This window comes from Ammospiza caudacuta, chromosome 22 (assembly GCF_027887145.1).
Source record: "Ammospiza caudacuta isolate bAmmCau1 chromosome 22, bAmmCau1.pri, whole genome shotgun sequence".
NCBI lineage: Eukaryota > Metazoa > Chordata > Aves > Passeriformes > Passerellidae > Ammospiza > Ammospiza caudacuta.
The window spans coordinates 10287822-10306663 of NC_080614.1; the positions used below are offsets into that span (position 1 = coordinate 10287822).

General features: G+C 47.3%; 1 protein-coding gene across 1 annotated transcript in view; it reads right to left on the minus strand.

The window, feature by feature from the left end:
* ACAP3 (ArfGAP with coiled-coil, ankyrin repeat and PH domains 3) overlaps positions 1 to 18297 on the minus strand; it is a 35568-nt gene extending 17271 nt beyond the window's left edge. Inside the window, exons 1-2 of the mRNA XM_058818651.1 lie at positions 18088 to 18297; positions 109 to 166 (exon numbers count right to left, since the gene is read on the minus strand). Coding sequence (XP_058674634.1) covers positions 109 to 166; positions 18088 to 18134 — 105 coding nt within the window. The 5' untranslated portion in view covers positions 18135 to 18297. The remainder of the gene's footprint in view (positions 1 to 108; positions 167 to 18087) is intronic.
* Between the last annotated feature and the right edge of the window lie 545 nt (positions 18298 to 18842).

Sequence of the window (18842 nt, forward strand, 5' to 3'; positions counted from 1 at the left end):
CTGAATTTAACGGCTGGAAATGGGCTCAGATTTTAGGGGACACCTGGAGGGTCCCCATTCCTGAGCAGGGGATCCAGCAGTGTCCTTCAGACCACAATCTGCCCTCACCTTGTCGAGCTTGGCCTCGATCTCCACCACATCCGTTTCCACCTCATCAATCGTTGCCCTGCAACAGACCAGCGAGGAGGAATCGTTAATTAGCAGCAGGGAATCATTAATTGGCGGCTTGTGATGATTGGGTAGGAGGCCAGGAAGGGGTGAGGAGGATCAGAGGGGCTGAGGGACTCGCTATTCCCACTGGGATGTTGGCACTGAATCCCTCAGGAACGAAGTCCAGGGCTGTGAAAAGAGATGGAGATGATCCAGATGATTCTAGGGCTGGGAAGACACCCCCAGCAAATTCATTTAGTGGCATTGTTCTGTTAATTAGCAGCAGTGCTAATTGACACAGGGATAACCCTTGTTCCATCCAGCCCCACCAGGCACAAATTCCTCATTCCAGCACCACCAAATCCCATTTCCATGCTGTCTGAAGTGCTGAATTATGACCTTTAAACCTCAGGCACCACCCCTGAGACCCACACAGAGCAGCCCTTGGGCCTCTGAACACCGAAAAGCTCCTCCACACACGTGGGGCTGTGCTTGGATAGGGATAAATCCACTCCAGGATTTTGGGATCTGCTCCTTTTCCACGTCAGCAGGCAGATGTGACAGCGAGGAGCTGTCACAGCCCAGCTGCAAAGGTCACCAGGCCTCCCTCTCCGAGGCAAACATGACATCAGCCACTTGCAGGAGGCATTCCCAGGCTCAGGAATGTGCTCCTGGAATGATTTTGGGAGGGCAGAGAGCAGCAAACCCTGCAGAGCTGAGGGTGTTCCCTGGCACAGCACTCAGAGGGTGATTTCTTTAACCACACACCTGGGAATGTGGTCAAACCTCACACCACCAAGGGTTTGGAATCCTAATTTTAGTCAGGGAGCTTCACAGGTTTGTGGGATCAGGATTTTAAAAGCTGGTTCCTGAAATATTCCAGCCAAAGTTGGAAAAATCCCAGCCCTGAGCATGTGCCAGCTGCAGGGATGGGGTTTGGAGGGACATGAACTGGTCCTGCTCTCAGGTAAAGGACAGGACACCCTCAATCCTCAACATTCCTGCAGGAACCATCAGGATTTGTGTCTCGGGCTCTGGGTGTCTTCAGCCCAGGAATATTCTCCAGTAAAAAAATGCTGGGTTGCCCCTTTTTTGCCTTCCTAAACTCCCTCCAAACCCCCTGGAAAATGAAATCCAGGCTGGAGCTCAGTGCCCAGGGCCCTGGCCACCACCAGCCCTTGGAAAACATGGAAAACAGAGCCAAAAAACAACAACAAAAAGGGAGTTTTTCCATGGAATAACAAACCAAAGAAATATAAAATAAAGAAACAGCAGCTCTCCCACTCTGCTCTGCCTCCCACACACACAAACAGCAGCGTGGCTGTGCCCGGGGGCAAAGCTTTGGAAAGAAAAGGAATTGTTAAAAAGGCTCTTTTCAGGTTTTTCCCCCCCTCTTTCAGCTATTTTTGGTGCCTGGGTTTGGGGCTCGTGTGCCTTCATGCATCTGCTGCCAGATTCAATTTTTCCACTCGGTTTCCTCGTGCTGCTGATAGCTGGGCACAAAGAGCAGCTGGAAAAGAGGAAAGAGCTGGATTTCCTGGGCATCGTCTTTCCAGGGAAGCCATTGTGGAATCTGCAATTCAGGCAGCAGATTTCCTGTCTGTAATTTAATATAATTCTATCATTTATTCATTTATGTTCATCTTCCTTCATCTATTCTATGATTTATTCATCTATGATTTACCGCCTATTTTTATCCCAACCCATGGATAAATTTGGGCTCTGTGGAGGAGGGAGATGTTTTTGGGGCTGGGGAACACAAGGTGCAAATAATTGGAGCTTTTTATTTGGTATGGGCTTGATGGAAAAGGTTAAAAGGGTTTGAATGCAAGGGCAGAGATCCCAGTGATTTATTTGGTTGTAAAGGAGATCCAGGAAGCAAAGAAAATTACATTTATCCAGCATTTTTCAGGTACTTTTATATCCTAAGGAAGCTTGGGGAGAGGAACTCTGAGATAAGCTGGGAGTGGAAAGCAAAAAGATCCCAAAATTCAATCCCAAACCCTCCCACACACCTGGCTCTGCTGCTCAGGGATTTTTCTTTCTGCATCTCAGGGCCTGATCAACCCCTGATTTCCCACCCTTCAAGGGCACACCATGCCCAAGTCCATCCCTGGGGTTTTGGGGATTTAAAGGACATTTAAAATGTCCTTTTCCTTCTAACTGATACAATTTCAGAGCACTGGATTTCTGGGGGTTAAAACATCCTTTTCCTGCTCACTGAAGGAATTGCACAGCACCAGATTTTTGGGGTTAAAATGTCCTTTTCCTGCTGACTGATGGAATTGCAGATCCCACAGATCCTGCTTCCCTTGAGGAATCCCAGTTTCACTGCTGGCAAGCTGAGGCTGTGCCAGCTCCACTCCCAAATTTCCATCCTCCCACTGCTCCCAGCGTGTCAGAGATGAAAGGCAGAGTTACACAAGCACCCTGGGGACCTGGGATGACTCCTCAGGGATGAGGAAATGCCACCTCAGCACCATCCCCAAGGAATCCGGGAGTGGGAATCCATGTCTGCTCCTCACCATTCCCATCCCACCCCATTCCCATTCTATCCCATAAATCCCATCCCATCCCATCCCTCTTCCCATCCCCATTCCCATTCCCATTCCACCCCATTCCCATTCTATCCTATAAATCCCATCCCATCCCTATTCCCATCCCCATCCCATTCCCATTTCCATCCCAGTCCATCCCCACTCCCATCCCATTTGTGCCTCCCGAGCAAATCCCAGGGACTCTCAGCCTCTCCCAGCTGCAGGAACCCAACCCAACCCAAGAACTGAATCTTTTCACCCCAAAATAATTGAAATAAGGTGATGTCCCAATGCTGCTCCATCCTGGAGGCATCTGGGAATGAGAATCCACATCTGCTCCCCACCACTCCCATTCCTATTCCCATTCCCATTCCCATTCCCATTCCCATTCCCATCCCATGGATCTGCAGGAACCCAACTCAGCCAAGAACTGAATCTTTTCACCCCAAAATGATTTGAATCAAGCTCTGTCCCAATTCTGCTCCATCCTGGAGGAATGTGGGAATGAGAATCCATTCCCATCCCATGGATCCCATCCCATGGATCCCATCCCATCCCATCTGTGCCTCCTGAACAAACCCTAGCCATGTTCAGCCCAGCCAAGAAGTGAATCTTTTCACCCCAAAATGAATATTTGAATAATTAGAATCAAGCTCTGTCCCCAGGTCTAGCCAAGAACCGTCTCTTTTCACCCCAAAATACTCTGAAAGAAGCTCTACCCCCAGAGCTGACCAAGAACTGACTCTTTTCACCCCAAAATGATTTCAATGAAGCTCTGTCCCAGAACTGGCCAAGAACTGACTCTTTTCACCCCAAAAAGCTCTGAATGAAGCTCTGTCCCAGAACTGGCTCTTTTCACCCCAAAAAGCTCTGAATGAAGCTCTGTCCCAGAACTGGCTCTTTTCACCCCAAAAAGCTCTGAATGAAGCTCTGTCCCAGCCTGAGCCTGTCCTGGCCCCGTGCCCCGAGCGTTTCCTGCCGCTCTCCCTTCCTGCTGAAGCCCTGCCAGGATTTTTTCCTTTTTCTTTTTGCACAACAATCCCTGGCCTCCCCCCAAGCCCTTTCCACTGCCAGACGAGGCTGAGCTCCCTCAGAGATCCCCACAGCCCTGCTCTGTGCATTTGGATTGGCTCAGAAATGGCAAAAATCACCCAGAACGTGGCCAAAATCCCACCAGGAATGGTTTTATAGCCCCAGAGATAACGAGCTGTGAGTTCGTTATGGCTCCAGTTCCAGCCAGGAGCAGCTGCATGCTAAAGGGATCCAGGGAAAGGATCACTGGGAAAGGGATCCAGGGGAAATTGTGACAAAAAATACAAAATTAGGCAAAAAATTACGCAGGAAATTATGTCAAAAAATACAAAATTAGGTAAAAAGTGACGCGGGAAATTAGGACGAAAATTAGGCCAAAAGTTATAATGAAAATTAGGCAGAAAATTACACAGAAAAATAGAAAATTATATAGAAAATTAAGCCAAAAATGATGCAGGAAATTATGAAGAAAATTATAAAGAAAATTAGGCCAGAAAATTATGATGAAAATTAGGCAGAAAATTATGCTGAGAAATAGAATGTTAGGCAAAAAGTTACGCAGAAAAATCGAAAATTATATAAAAAATTATGCCAAAAATTAGAAAATTAGACCAAAAATGATACATAAAGCCTCTCTCAGTCACCATCTAAAAATCATCCTGGGGATTTTCCCTTCCCCAGCTGCCCCAGAGCAGCTCCAGCTCCGAGTCAGCTCATCCCAGTGGGATCCCAGCCAGCTCCCAGGGCACAGATCCCTGCAGCAGGAGCAGGAATGCTTCCGGAAGCTTCCCTCCCTCTTCCTGCGCCTCTGCCAGCTCCAGCTCTGGCTAATTTCTGCCTCTCCCACCCTAAAATCTCCACAAAAGCCTCTCCCAGCTGGAAAGGAGGGGTTTGGAGCTCCCCTGAGCTGTTCCAGCTGTTCCCAGCTGTTCCCAGCTGCCAAACTCTCCCCTTTTGGATGGACCATAAATCAGGAGTGCCACAGTCAGAGCAGAGATTTGGTACCTTGTGATGGCAACGCCTGAGTGAGGAATTCCTAAAAAATCCCTTCCAGAATGAACTCAGAGGGGAATAAACTCCACTGAGTGAGGAATTTCTAAAAAATCCCTTCCAGAATGAACTCAGAGGGGAATAAACCTCACTGGGTGAGTGAGGAATTCCTAAAAAAAAAACCTTCCAGCAGGAATTCAGAGGGGAATCCTTTCCCTTTCCCTTTCCCTTTCCCTTTCCCTTTCCCTTTCCCTTTCCCTTTCCCTTTCCTCCATCCACAGCAGGGTCACCATGACAACAGCTCCATGGTGACAGTATCCATGGCAGCCCCATCCTGCCCAGGCCCTGCTGAATTCCAGGGATTTTTCCTCCTGGGAGAGCTCAGGGCACAGCCACAGGTGTGTGAGGGTAAGGAGGGGAAATTCGGGATAACCTTGGGAGTTTAAAGAGAAAAAGAAACTGGGAATTGAGATCCTGGAGTGGAAATCTGGGATTCCCATCCTGCTGCTCCCTCCTCTCACCATCCTTGCCAAGCTCCTGAGCAGGATCAGATCCCTGGGAAAGGGATCCCTTGTCCCCATGTCCTTTGTCCCCTCTTACCCTGTTCTCATTCCATTTATCCCCATTTACCCCTGCCCCCATCCTTTTACCCCCATCCCCATGTCATTTATCCCCTTTTGTCCCTGTCCCCACCTCCTGGCTGTGCTGGGGGATGCAATTCCAGCACAGGCCCAAAGTAAAACCCAACATTTATGGCTCCCTTGGGATGGAGATCAGTGCCAAGCCTGGGACAAACCCCTGGGCAGCCAAATTCCCAGGGTTGGGCTGTCTGGTGGCCCAGGGCTGTGTCCCCCGCAGGAGCCCCCATCCCATCCCATCCCATCCCATCCCAGCCCATCCCATCCCATCCCATCCCATCCCATCCCATCCCATCCCATCCCATCCCAGCCCTGCTGGCTGTGCCATGCCCTCGGTGCCCTCAGTGCCACCCCGGGGGTGTGGACAGCTCTCTGGGCACCCCGGGGATGCATGGACGGATGGACGGATGGACAGATGGATTTAGTCCAGCCCTGCTGTGCTGACGAGGCAGCTCCAGACTGAGCCTGACCCAGATTCCAGCGGCTCTGCTGGAAATGCTGCATGTGCTGCTCCAGCTCAGCTGCCTCTCCCTGTGCTCTTCTCTTCCTCTTTTCTCTTCTTTTCCCACTGCCTCTCTATTTTCTGTTCTTTTCCCCCTTTGCTCTTCTTTTTCCTATTTTCTTTTTCCTCTTTTCCTGCTGCCTCACCCTTTGCTCTTCTTTTTCCTCTTTTCTTTTTCCCCTTTTCTCTTCTTTTCCCCCTTTCCCACTGTCTCCTGGGGCTCCCTGGGCAGGGACAGCCCGGGCAGGGGGTCAATGCCCTCCCTTGTGGCAGCCCCCACAGCAGCTCCCTGTGAGCCCCACACTGGGGCTGTGTTCCCTTGGCTGCAGCCCCACAGTCCTGCTCTGTGAGATTCCCTGATCCCCTGCCAAGGCTGGGCCTTGTCATGCTGGGTCTGGCTTCCCATTATCCCATTATCCCATTTCCCACTGTCCATCATCCCATTTCCACTTCCCATTATCCCATTATCCCATTTCCCACCGTCCATTATCCCATTTCCCACTGTCCATTATCCCATTTCCATTTCCCACTGTTCATCATCCCATTTCCCACTGTCCATTATCCCATTTCCCACTGTCCATTATCCCATTTCCCACTTCCAATTATCCCATTTCCATTTCCCACTGTCCATTATCCCATTTCCACTTCCCATTATCCCATTATCCCATTTCCCACTGTCCATCATCCCATTTCCACTTCCCATTATCCCATTTCCATTTCCCACTGTCCATCATCCCATTTCCCACTGTCCATTATCCCATTTCCATTTCCCATTGTTCATCATCCCATTTCCCATTATCCAATTTCCCATCATCCCATTTCCCATTTCCCATTTCCCATTATTTTTTGGTAATGGTTTTTTGGCGAGGAGATTTTGGGACAGGTTTTTTGGCAAGGAGCTTTTTTGGCAAAGGTTTTTTGCTGGTAGCTTGGCTGCCACAAAAAGGAGAGGCTGGTTCAGTGCAATCTCTGCCCCCTCAGTGGGATCATCCCCAAAAATCTCCTTTGAATCCCAGAAGAGCCCCCGAGCCCCCAGGAGCTGCTTTGTTTGGAGGTGACTGTGGGCAAAAGCAGCCGAGCTCTGCTCTGGCCCAGATAAATCTATTTATAGCAGGAGTTATGCTAATTCCACAGGGATCTGATCTGCTGGCACTGCTGCAGCAATGAGATTTTCTGCTACCTGTCCTTTCAACCACCCTGAGCAGCCAGAAATTGCTAAATTCTCCAATTTCCAGCTCTGTGCCTCCTGCGGCTTCCCTTCCCTGACATCTCCATTCCCTGCTGATTTCCCTCCCTCTGGAAATTGCTGCTTCACCCAAAATTTGGAATAAGTGGGAAAAACCCAAGGAAAAACAGCTTGTAAAAATAATTTTAAAGCCACTCATATTTAAGTCACTAAAAAAATTTAAAATTGAATTGTTTTATCACCTTGCCTGAGGTTCATGTTAGGTTTTATAAAGAATAATTCATTTACTGCCCCTTTTGTGAGCTGAGGAGTGTGGAGGGGATTTACCTCATCATTAAAATGTCCCTGTCCTTGGGATAAAAGGGGTGTTTTTCCCCCTCACAGCAATTTCTTAATGGAGGAATGGCACTGAAGAGCTGTTTGCAGTGCTTGGGCTCTCCTGGTTTTTATTCCAGGATAATGGAATCAGCTGGATTCTCATCTTGACTAAAATCTCTCCGCAGATGGCCGAGGGCACCATGGAGAGGTGGAGGCTGTGCCAGTGGGAGCAGGAGGAGAAAATCCAGGTGGAACAGCAGAAATTCACCAAAATCATCTCTCTCTTCATAGTTTTATCCTCATTTCAGGTTTTTTTTCCCAAAGGCCTGCTGAAAAATCTCTTCTTCATTGCAGCGGTTCCTCAAAATTTTGAATTTTTCATCAAATTCTTCCAGGTGGAACAGCAGAAATTCAGGCTGTGACGCCAAAATCATCTCTCTCTTCATTATTTTATTCTCTTCTGGTTGGTTTTTTTAAAGCCTGATGAAAAACCTCTTCTTCCTTCCAGTGGTTCCTCAAAAATTCAGATTTTTTCACCAAATCCTTCAGTTCCAGCTCCTCTCCCACAGAGCTCCACCACCCCAAATCCTCTTTTTAATGCCCAAATCTTATTTTCACTTCACAGACATTTCCTGGTGTTTGTTTCCCCCAATTTTCACTGAGATTTAGGCAGCTGCACAACCCCTAAATGAACTTTTCTCCATTTCTGTGCCCGAACTCAGCTCTGGCTCTGGCAGCAGAGCTCAGGAGGTTTTTACAGAGCCCCAAAAAACCCCAATTCCTGTCTGGAATTTGTTAAATGTCAGTTTACAGCTCCTTCCCCTCCCTGAGACGCTGGAGGTGGATGTTTAGACAAGGCTTTGAAGCAGGATGAGTAAGATTGCAGAGTTTTGGTTGCATGCTGTGTTTAGTTGACTTTTTAAACATTAATATTTAGCAAAAACCTGGCAGTTTCCAGCAGAAAAGATGGAGTTTTATAATGCACACAAAATCCCATTCCTTTTTCTTCTTCTTCCCATTTTTCTTCTCGTTTCTGCTCCGATTTTAAGAGTCGGGAATTGGAATTTAATCAACTTAAATTAAATTTAATCAATATTTGAGTGTTTTTCTCCAAGCTCCTGCAGCACCAAGGAGCTACTTGGGGAAGGTCATGAGGATTTGGTGACCTCCAGAGGTTTCTTCCAACCTCAATTATTGCAGGATTTAACGGCTTAGAGATGAAATCCTTCCTTAGCCCTCCTAATGCACTCCTGATGTCATGGATCTGATGATAACGGGTTTTTCCCTGGCAACTCCCAGCCAAACCTCCCCAGGAACATCTGGAATTTTCTGGAAATCACCTGCTCAGCACCACTCACCTGCAGCTCCCTGCAGGGATTTATTCTGGGTAAATTATTCTGGAACTGGTTCCAGGCCTGGATGGACCCTGCCTTCCTTTCTGCTCTGAATATTTTTATTTTTCTGCAGCTCCCACCTTGAGCTCACTGTAGGAATTTATCCCTGAATGCATCCCCACCTTCCTCTCTGCACTGAATATTAATTAATTTTTAATTTTCTTTTTTTTTTCAGGGGAACAGTCCAGCTGCGGGGTTGATTTTAGCTGATTTTTGATTTTAGCAGAAGATTTTGGCACCACAGCTCCCGGGTGCTTTTAGGAAACCCCAGTGAGAAATGCCTGGCACAAGAGTGGAACTGCACAGGCAGCCCTGAACACAGGAATATTCTATTCCTGAGCTGAAGAAAGACACATTCTGTGCCACAAGACCCTTTAGACATTTGTTTGCTTTCTTTGACAAGCAAAATGGATTTAAATAAAAAAAAAAACGGCCTCAAACAGTTCTGTCTTCTCCCCAAGTGACCTTGGTGGCACCGTTTACCCACAGGGCTGGAGGAGCTCCAGCAGCTTTTGTTGAGACTTCCCCCAGCAGGGATCTCTTTCAGCACTAAATGCTCTTTATTTCTAATTTTTTTCCATTTTTCCCCTCCTCCTCTGGGCCTTGGCTGGAGCTGGAGCTCCCCAACCTCTGGGCTGGCTTTGTTTGGGGCTGAAAAGGCTTTTCGTGCCAAAGGCAGCCCTGCAGTGGCACCAAGCCCCTGCCCCTTCCTCTTGGTGCCATTTGGGTGATAAGTGACAATTTGGCACCTTCCCACTGGTGCCAGATGGAATTTGCTGTGCCACAAAATTGAGATTTTTTCCCAGTGCCACAACCCTCTCCTAAAAGGGTGAGAGTTTATGGGGCTGCTGGAGGAGTGTGAATGAAAGCCCTGGAGCTGCTCATCCCTAATTTTGATTTATTCCCCTCAGGGGCTGGGGCACAGTCCCACTTTTCAGGGGAATGTGGCTGTGGAATTCATCCCCACATGAAAAATCAGCGTGTCAGTGCTCCAGGTGTGGGAAAGGACATTTTGGAGGGGATTTTGGATTATTTTTGGAAGGGAGTACCTCACGTGCTGTGGGTGCTCTCTCTCCCCTTTCCCCTTTCCTTTTCCCCCTTTCCCCTTTCCTTTTCCCTTTTCCCTTTTTCCCTTCCCCACATTTCCCCCATTCCCAGATTTCCTGCTGCCTGTCCCATCCCTCTGAGGTCCCGAATCCCCTCTGGATGCAGGAAAAGCATCCCTGAGAATGTCCTGCATTCCCAGGCTCACAGAAAAAGCCAAATTGTTGAGGGAAGGGGGAATCATCAGGCAGGAAACATGGATGAGGAAGAAAATGAAAGCATCCTCTGTGCTGCAGGCAGAACAAAGCTGGCCTTGTAGGAATGGGGCTGAGCAGAGCATAACTCCAGCCCCAAGCCCAGGGCAGAGCAGGACTCAGCCCCACAGGATTCCCATATTTCCATCCTCCACACTGAGCATTCAGCTAAAATTCACTCCTGATTTCCTGTGTGCACCCACCTGTCACCCCCAGGTGAGGTGAAGGCTCAGGAGCTGAGATGAAAGCCCACAAACCTGGCTGTGCCATCTCCCCCATCCCAAATCCTGGAGGTTTCCAGGCTCTCAGCCCAGTTTGGGAGCTGGCACCATCCCACAGTTTCGTGCTTTATCTCCCAGCTCAGATGAGTCAGTGGCACATCAAGAGCTCCTCGCCTCCTTCCCAACTCCCCGGCTCAATCTGGCTCGGATTCCACTCTGGGAATCAAAGGCAGGATGTCCCTCCTCAAAAAAATGTCACTTTGTTGCCTCAAAAAAATGTCATTTTGCTGCCTCCACGGCCCCCAAATGCCAGGTGGGCAGAGCAGGAAATGTGGGAATGGGGGAAGGTGGGGAAAGGTGGGAATGGGGAAAGGAAAGGAGGGAAAAGGAGGAAAATGAGGAAAAGGGTGAAGGGATCGGTGAGGAAAGGTGGAAAAGGGGAAAGGAAAGGAGGGAAGGGGAGAGGAAAGGAGGAGAAGAGGAAGGAGGAAGTTAAAAAGGAAATCTGGGAATGAGGGAAGGTGGGGAAATGTGGGGAAGGGGAAAGGAAACGGAAAGGAAGAGAGGGAAGGGGAGAGGAAAGGAGAAGAGGAGGGAAAAGGAAAGGAAAAGGAAAGAAAAAGGAAAAAGGAAAAAGGAAAAAGGAAAAAGGAAAAAGGAAAAAGGAAAAAGGAAAAAGGAAAAAGGAAAAAGGAAAAAGGAAAAAGGAAAAAGGCAGAGGCCCCTCCTGCTGGGTCAGTGCCAGCACTGTGGTGGCTGTTTCTGCCATCCTGGGGACAAACCCTGCCCCGCTGCCAAAGTCTGGGTTTATCAGAGAACAGAGGGGGGACACTGTGCCCCGAGGCTGAGCTGTGGGAACAGCAGCGTGTCCCTGAGCTGGAATGGAGCAGGACAAGGACAAGGCTTGAAGGGCTGCTCAGGAGATCTCTGCATCCCCCAGCTCTGCCAAGCCTGGGGGTGCTTCCCTAGAGCCTGGCACAAGCCCTGGGTGCTGAGGATCCCCACCCCTGCGTGTGCAGGGCTTTTTATACTTATTAAACATCCTGGGAGCTCATCCTGATCATTCTAAAGTCTGGTACAAGCCCGGGGTGCTGGGGATCCCCACCCCAGAGTGTGCAGGGTGTTTTATTGCCACTGAAAATCCTGTGAGCTCATCCTGAGCATCCCAATGCCTGGCACAACCCCTGGGTGCTGAGAAAAGCCCACTCCTGTGTGTGCAGGGCCTTTTATTGCAATTAAACATCCTGAGAGTTTATCCTGAGCATTCCAAGGTATCATGAGCATTCCAAAGCCTGGGGATGCTTCCCCAGAGCCTGGCACAACCCCTGAGCGTGCAGGGTGTGTGATATTCCCATTAAACATCCCGGGAGCTCATCCCACGTCCTGGCAGCCCCTCTGTGCTCTCACAGCAGCTGGGAGCGGCCGCAGTTCCCAGAGAACGGAAAGGGTTAAACCCTGCAGCAGCCCCTGATGTGACAGGATCTCTTGGGACGGTGCCGCTCAGGGCTGATTGCAGGGCTGGGTGAGCACCGGGCTCTGGCACGTGCCACCCATGAGCTGGGCCATCAGCCCCGTGTCACAGACACGCATCATCATGGGTACATATTAATATTTCTAAATAACAAATAAAATAATTCATTACTATTTATTTGTACTTATCAATATCATCAATATTAATTTATCTTATTAATAAATAAATATAAATAAAATAATAAATTAATAAATAACGAAACAAAAATAAAATATTTTTTATTAATATTTAGATACAATACCTAGTTAATTATAATAAATAAATTTATTATAAAGAAAATAGATATAATAATATTTATAATAATCATAATATTAATTAATATTTTTGTATTATATTTATACTTCATATTCTATATAAGATTTATAATTTTATTTATTTATAATTAATAGAATATTAATTAAGATTTCTAGTTTATATTTATATAAATTATATTTGTATTTTACATTTATTTATAATTAATATAATAATAATTAATTAAAATATTATCTTTTAAACTATTATATATTATATATTTGTATGTTACACTTATTTATAATTAATATAATAATATGTATATATTTTATTATTATATTTTAGACTATATTTGTATCTTACATTTACTTATAATTAATACAATAATAATAAATAATAATAATATCTTTTCCATCTATTATATATTATATTTGTATCTTACATTTATTTATAATTAATAAAATGTCAAATGATATTTGCTATTAATATAATTTATAATTAATATAATATATTTTACTATTGGCTCTTCACCTCTAAATCACCCCCAATTCATCCCCAACTGACCCCCAATTCACCCCAAATCCCCCCACAGCCTGGGATTAAGGCCCACAATTAATTCCTTAATTAATTACAAGGAACACAACTCCCATTGCTCCACCCCCTCCAGGCAGGGAATTCTGCTCCTCAAATTCCCATTCCCAGATTTTAACCCTGCATTGCCCCAAAGAAGGAAAAGCAGCTGCCAGGTAAAAAAAAATCTCATTTTTCCATGTTCCCTCCTCCCTCCAAGCCTGGAATTGCTGTCAAAAAGGGAACAAATTCCCCCTTTTTTTTCCCAGAAACCCCCTGAATTCTGCTTTTTTATCACCTCCTCTCCTCCACCCTCATTTCTGAGCAAAACTTTACCTTAGATAAAGCTCAGAAATCCCTGAGTGGAACAAACACTTGGGGAGCTGCACCCAGCGAATGCCTGGAATCCCAATCCAGCCCTGAGAGAGGGAAGCAAACAAGGAAAGAAATAAAAACAACCCAAAAACCCTCAAGCTCACAAAAACATTTTGTCCTGTTCTCAAAATTCAGCCAGACTTGGACTCCAGGTCCCTTTCAAGGGCTCTTTTCTTTATTCCAGATAACCAAGCCAGCAGAAGCCTGGTTTAATTTTAAGCAAAACCAGAAAAATTCATTTTTTTTAAATAAAAGAATTCATCCTGTGGCTGAAATTTCATAGTTATGAAACCAGGATTTAAAGGGGCCACCGCTAAAGAAGAGCCTGGGAGTCCAAAATCTGATTTTCATTCCTTCCTCCACTTCAGGAGCTTTCCAGTTTTGTAAATAATAATATTGTGGGAAGACCCCAAATATCCCTGTGGGAAAAACCCAAATATTTCTTTATGAAGACACCAAATATCTCCGTGGGAAGACACCAAAAATCTCTTTATAAAGACCCCAAATATCCCTGTGGGAAGACCCCAAAGTTAAACCAGATAAACTAAAATAGATAAATAGATATTTTCAGCTAATAAACTGAATGTAATTAATAAAGTATTATAAGTGGGAAATAAATGAATTTTTGATATTGAAGCTGAGAGTTCTGTAAGTAGGAAATTAATTAAAATTAATTTTTGATTTTGAAGCTGAGGGTGGCAGTGCTGTGGGACAAACTCAGGGACAGCTGCAGCCAACCCAAACCCAAAACCCCAAATTCCAAATCCCAAATCCTTCCTGCAGCTCAGGTTACAGCTCCCAACCTTCCTGCCCAAAATAATCCAGAGCAAAAACCTCTCCAAAATTCAGCTGTTCCCTGCTAAGCCCTGACACCAAACTGGGCCTTCAGCCTCATTCCGTCCACTCTGAGCAGAATTTTTATATATAAATAATACCTTACAAAAAAAAAAAAAAAAACCCAAGCCAGTACCTAAATATATAAATATAAATATAAATATAAATATAAATATAAATATAAATATAAAAAGAATTAATAATTTTATATAAATATATAAATATATACAATATATAACTATATTATATACTACTATATAAATATATAAAATATATAATTATATATTTTATATTATATATAATATATTGAAACATAAATATATACATAACTATATTCTAAAAATATACAAATATAAATATATGATTGAATATCCTAATGATAGGGGAAAAAAGGTGCATAGGTCCCAATGGCAGGCAAAAAAAACCCGGGAAATAAAGGTGGATAAATCCCAATGGATGGTAAGTGAGCAGAGGACTGATTAAATTGGATTTCTCAGTGGATTTAGGAATTCTCTACAAATCCATTCCCACAAAGAGTGTTCCTAGATTTCCCAAACTCCTGCTGGGAGATAAAAACCCTCAGAGGTGCAAGAACAGGTCCTGCCAGGTCATTAAATTGTTTACCTGAACTGCAGCCACGCCTCTGCAAGTGCCTGGCAGAAATCAGCTTTATCTGCCAAGCTGGAGCTGAGACACATCTAAATAATGGCATTTGAAACATCAAAAAAAGTCAATTTTCTTTGTAGGAACTGGAACTTATCAGGTAGGAAGTGATGAGGGGGATTTGACATCAGGATTTCTCAATATTTGAGGTGTAAACTCTGAATGTTTCAACTGGGTTCTTCTTTTTCCCTCTAACATCAAGATTTCTCAATATCTGAGGTGTAAAGTCTGAGTATTTCAGTTCTTTTTCCTCCTAAAATCAGAATTTCTCAATATTTGAGGTGCAAATTCTCAGTAATTCAACTCAGTTCCTTTTTTTCCTTCTAACATCAGGATTATCTCAATACTTGAGGTGTAAATTCTGAAAAACTCAACTTAGTTCCCTTCCTTCCTTCTAACATCAAGATTTCTCAATAATTGAGGTGTCAAGTCTGAGTAATTCAACTTGTTTCTGTTTTCTTCCTTCTAACATCAGGATTTCTCAATATTCAAGGTGTAAGCTCCGAATAATTCACCTTGAGTCTTCTTTTCCCCTCTAGCATCAGGATTTCTCAATATTCAAGGTGTAAATTGTGAATAACTCAACTAGCTTAATTTTTTTTCCTTCTAATGTCAGGATTTCTCAATATTAGAGGTATAAATTCTCAATAATTCCACTTGATTCCTTTTTTCCCCTCCTAACATCACAATTTCCCAATATTTGAGGTGTCAGTTCTGAATAATTCAACTTGGTTCCTTTTTTTCCTTCTAATGTTAGGATTTCTGAATATTCAAAGTGTAAATTCTCAATAACTCAACTTGATTCTTCTTTCCCCTCCTAACATTAGAATTTCTCACTATATGAGGTGTTCATAATTTAAATATTCCCCTGCTGCACATATTCCAACCCTCCTGAAATGCCCAAGCTCCTGAAATGTCTAATCTCTTGTTCTCCCTCTTACAGAGATTCTGTGTCTGGCCATGGGGGAAATAGTTCATAATTCCAGCCTTAAATAAGTGGTTTTGATCAAGGTCCAAGGGAGGGCTCTGAGAGCTGTTTTGTTTTCATGGACAGAGCAGAATGATGCTGAAAAACCTGGCCTGGAGCCCACACACACACACCAGGGGCAAAATAAATAAATAAACAGATCAATCAGGGCTGACGTCAGCAGGAAAAGGGTCAGTGCCATGTGGGACAGACAGACAGACAGACAGACAGCTGGACAGTGAGGTCACAGCTCTGGCTCGGGGCCACCCTGCCGTTCACGTGCTCTGCAGCACAATGGGGTGGGATGACAGGAAAAAAAAAGGGAATAAAGGTGGGTAATCCTAATGATATGTGGGGAAAATAAAGGTGGGTAAATCCTAATAATATGTGGGAAAAAAAGGGGAATAAAGGTGGGTAAATCCTAATGATAGGGGGGAAAAAGGGGAAATAAAGGTGGGTAAATCCTAATGATAGGGGGGAAAAGGGGAATAAAGATGGGTAAATCCTAATGATAGGGGAAAAAAGGAAATAAAGCTGGGTAAATCCTAATGATATGTGGATAAAAAGTGGGGGATAAAGGTGGATAAATGCTAATGATTTGTGGAATAAAAAAAAGGGGGGATGGTGGTTAAATCCTAATGACAGAGGAGAAAAAGGTGGGCAAATCCTAATGATACGTGAAAAAAAATGGAAATAAAGGTGGGTAAATCCTAATAATATGTGGGAAGAAAGGGGGAGGAGAAGATGGATAAATCCTAATGATAGGGAAAAAAGGTGGGTAAATCCTAATGAAAGGCCAAAAAAAAGGGAAATAAAGTGGATAAATCCTAATGACATACAAAACAAAAGGGGGGAAAAGGTGAGTAAATCCTAATGATAGATGAAAAAACCAGGAAACAAAGGTGGATAAATCCTAATGGATGCTAAGTGAGCAGAGGGTTGATGAAAGCATTTCCTGCCTCACTCTATGAAAAGTCCCATGATGCCAGAGCTGTCATCTCACCTGGCCCTGCCCAGCACCTGGCAGTGCAGGAAGAGCAGGATCTCCCTGAGAATGAGCAGATCTCCCTGAGAATGAGATCTCCCTGCAGGATCTACCTGAGGATGAGCAGGATCTCCCTGCAGGATCTCCCTGAGAATTAACAGATGTCCCAGCAGGATCTACCTGAGGATGAGTAGATCTCCCTATAGAATGAGCAGGATCTCCCTGAGAATGAGCAGATCTCCCTGCAGGATCTCCCTGCAGGATCTCCCTGTAGAATGAGCAGGATCTCCCTGCAGGATCTCTCTCCCTGCAGGATGAGCAGATCTCCCAGCAGGATCCCAACAAAACCACGTGCAGGGTGACCCTTCCCACATCCCAGCCACACGTGTGTTACCTCCACAAGCACTCAGCACCACAAAATGCCAATTTGGCAGCCCGGCCTCAGCCACAGACCACTGCAACCCTTTTGCACCCCAACCACTTCTAGAAATGCTTCAGAAAACCATTCAATGCTTTAGAAACCATTCCTAAACACACTTCCAACAAAACGCAAGCTGCTTTTTCTTGGGTTTTTTTTGTTTGTTTGTTTTTTTCCCAATAAACAAAAAGATTCCGAGCAGGAACAACACAAAACATCTGCAGGAAGCAGAGACACCCTCCAATAACTCCTTCCCCTGCACACACAGGCAGCCCCAGCCGCTCCTGCAGGCTTTTGTCTGCATTTGGCTGATGCAGACGGCGCTGGGGCGGCGGGGATCGCTGCCTGCGGGAGCTCTGTTCTCCCCGAACAGCAGCAGCACATCCCAGCACATCCCAGCCCCTCCAGACACGCAGCCAGGATGCCCTGGGCACAATGGAGCGGCAGCTGCCGGCTCCTTCCCCGCCAGCCCCGGCCTGATGTGGATGCGAGAGCACAGCCAAGCCGGAGCCTTTGTTGTCACAGCCCAGATTCCTCCAAGACCGCTAAAAAAAAAAAAAAAAATTAAAAAATCCACCCTCCGAGAGCCGGGAATGTGAGCGCATGGAAAATGAGTGTATTCCCCTTGAGCGGCTCTGCGGGCGGCTCCTGGCAGCGCCGCCCGGCCGAGCCCCGGGGGATGCGCGTTCCCGGCGGGGACCGGCGCTGCGAGCCCCAAAAACCCCGAATTGTTCCCGTGCCAAGCTCCGGGAGCAGCGGGGATGCGGGGAACGGAAGCGGGGCACGGAGGGATGCGGGGCACGGAGGGATGGGGCACACGGAGGGATGGATGCGGGGCACGGAGGGATGCGCGGCACGGAGGGATGCGGGGCATGGAGGGATGGGGACACGGGGGGATGGGGGGCACAAGGACGGATGGGGCACACGGAGGGAAGAGGGGCACATGGAAGGGAGGGTGCGGGCAACGGGAAGTCGGGGTGCGGGAGGGATGCGGGCACGGCAGGGCAGCGCCTGCGGCCCGAGCAACGCCGGCTGCCGGCAGAACGCGCTGGGCTCCGGCCCTTCCCGGCCCCGGCTCCGGCCCTTCCTTCCCGGGCCCGGTTCCCTCTGCCCGGGCCCGGCTCCCTCTGCCCGAGCCCGGCTCGCTCTGACCGGGCCCCGCTCCGTCCGCCCGGCCGCGGCCCTGCCCGTCTTCCCGTTCCCCCCGCACCGCCCCGAGCCGTTCCCGGGGAGGCCCCGGCGCTTACCGGAACCGGGGCGAGTCCTTGATGCACTCCTCGAACTCCACCGTCATCCTGCCGGCTCGGGCTCGGCCGCGCTGCGCTCAGCGGAGGAAGCGCATCGCCCGCCGGCTGCGCTCAGCGCGGGCAGCGCCCGCCCCCCGCGGCACCGGCCCGCCTCCTCCCGGCACCGAACCGGGGATGGAACCGGCTACAGCACCGGCCCGCCTCCTCCCGGCACCGAACCGGGGATGGAACCGGCTACAGCACCGGCCCGCCTCCTCCCGGCACCGAACCGGGGATGGAACCGGCTACAGCACCGGCCCGCCTCCCGCACCGCCACCGAACCGGGGATGGAACCGGGAATAGCACCGGGAACAGCCCAGCCTCCCACGGAACCGCCACGGAACCGGGGATGGAACCGGGAATAGCACCGGATACAGCCCAGCCTCCCACGGAACCGGCTACGGCACCGGGGATACCACCGGATACAGCCCAGCCTCCCACGGAACCGGCTACGGCACCGGGTACGTCACCGGGCACAGCCCCCGGTCCAGCCCTGCCACGGCTCCGATCCGCCTCCCGCAGCACCGAGACAGAACCGGGAACAGCACGGACCCGCCTCCCGCGGAGCCACGGACAGAACCGGACACGGCACGGACACAGCCCTGACCGCCCCTCCTGCACACCAGCCATTAGGATTTATCCATCTTTTTCCCCTATTGTTAGGATTTATCCACATTTTTCCCCCCCCTTTTTTTTTACCTGCCATTAGGATTTAT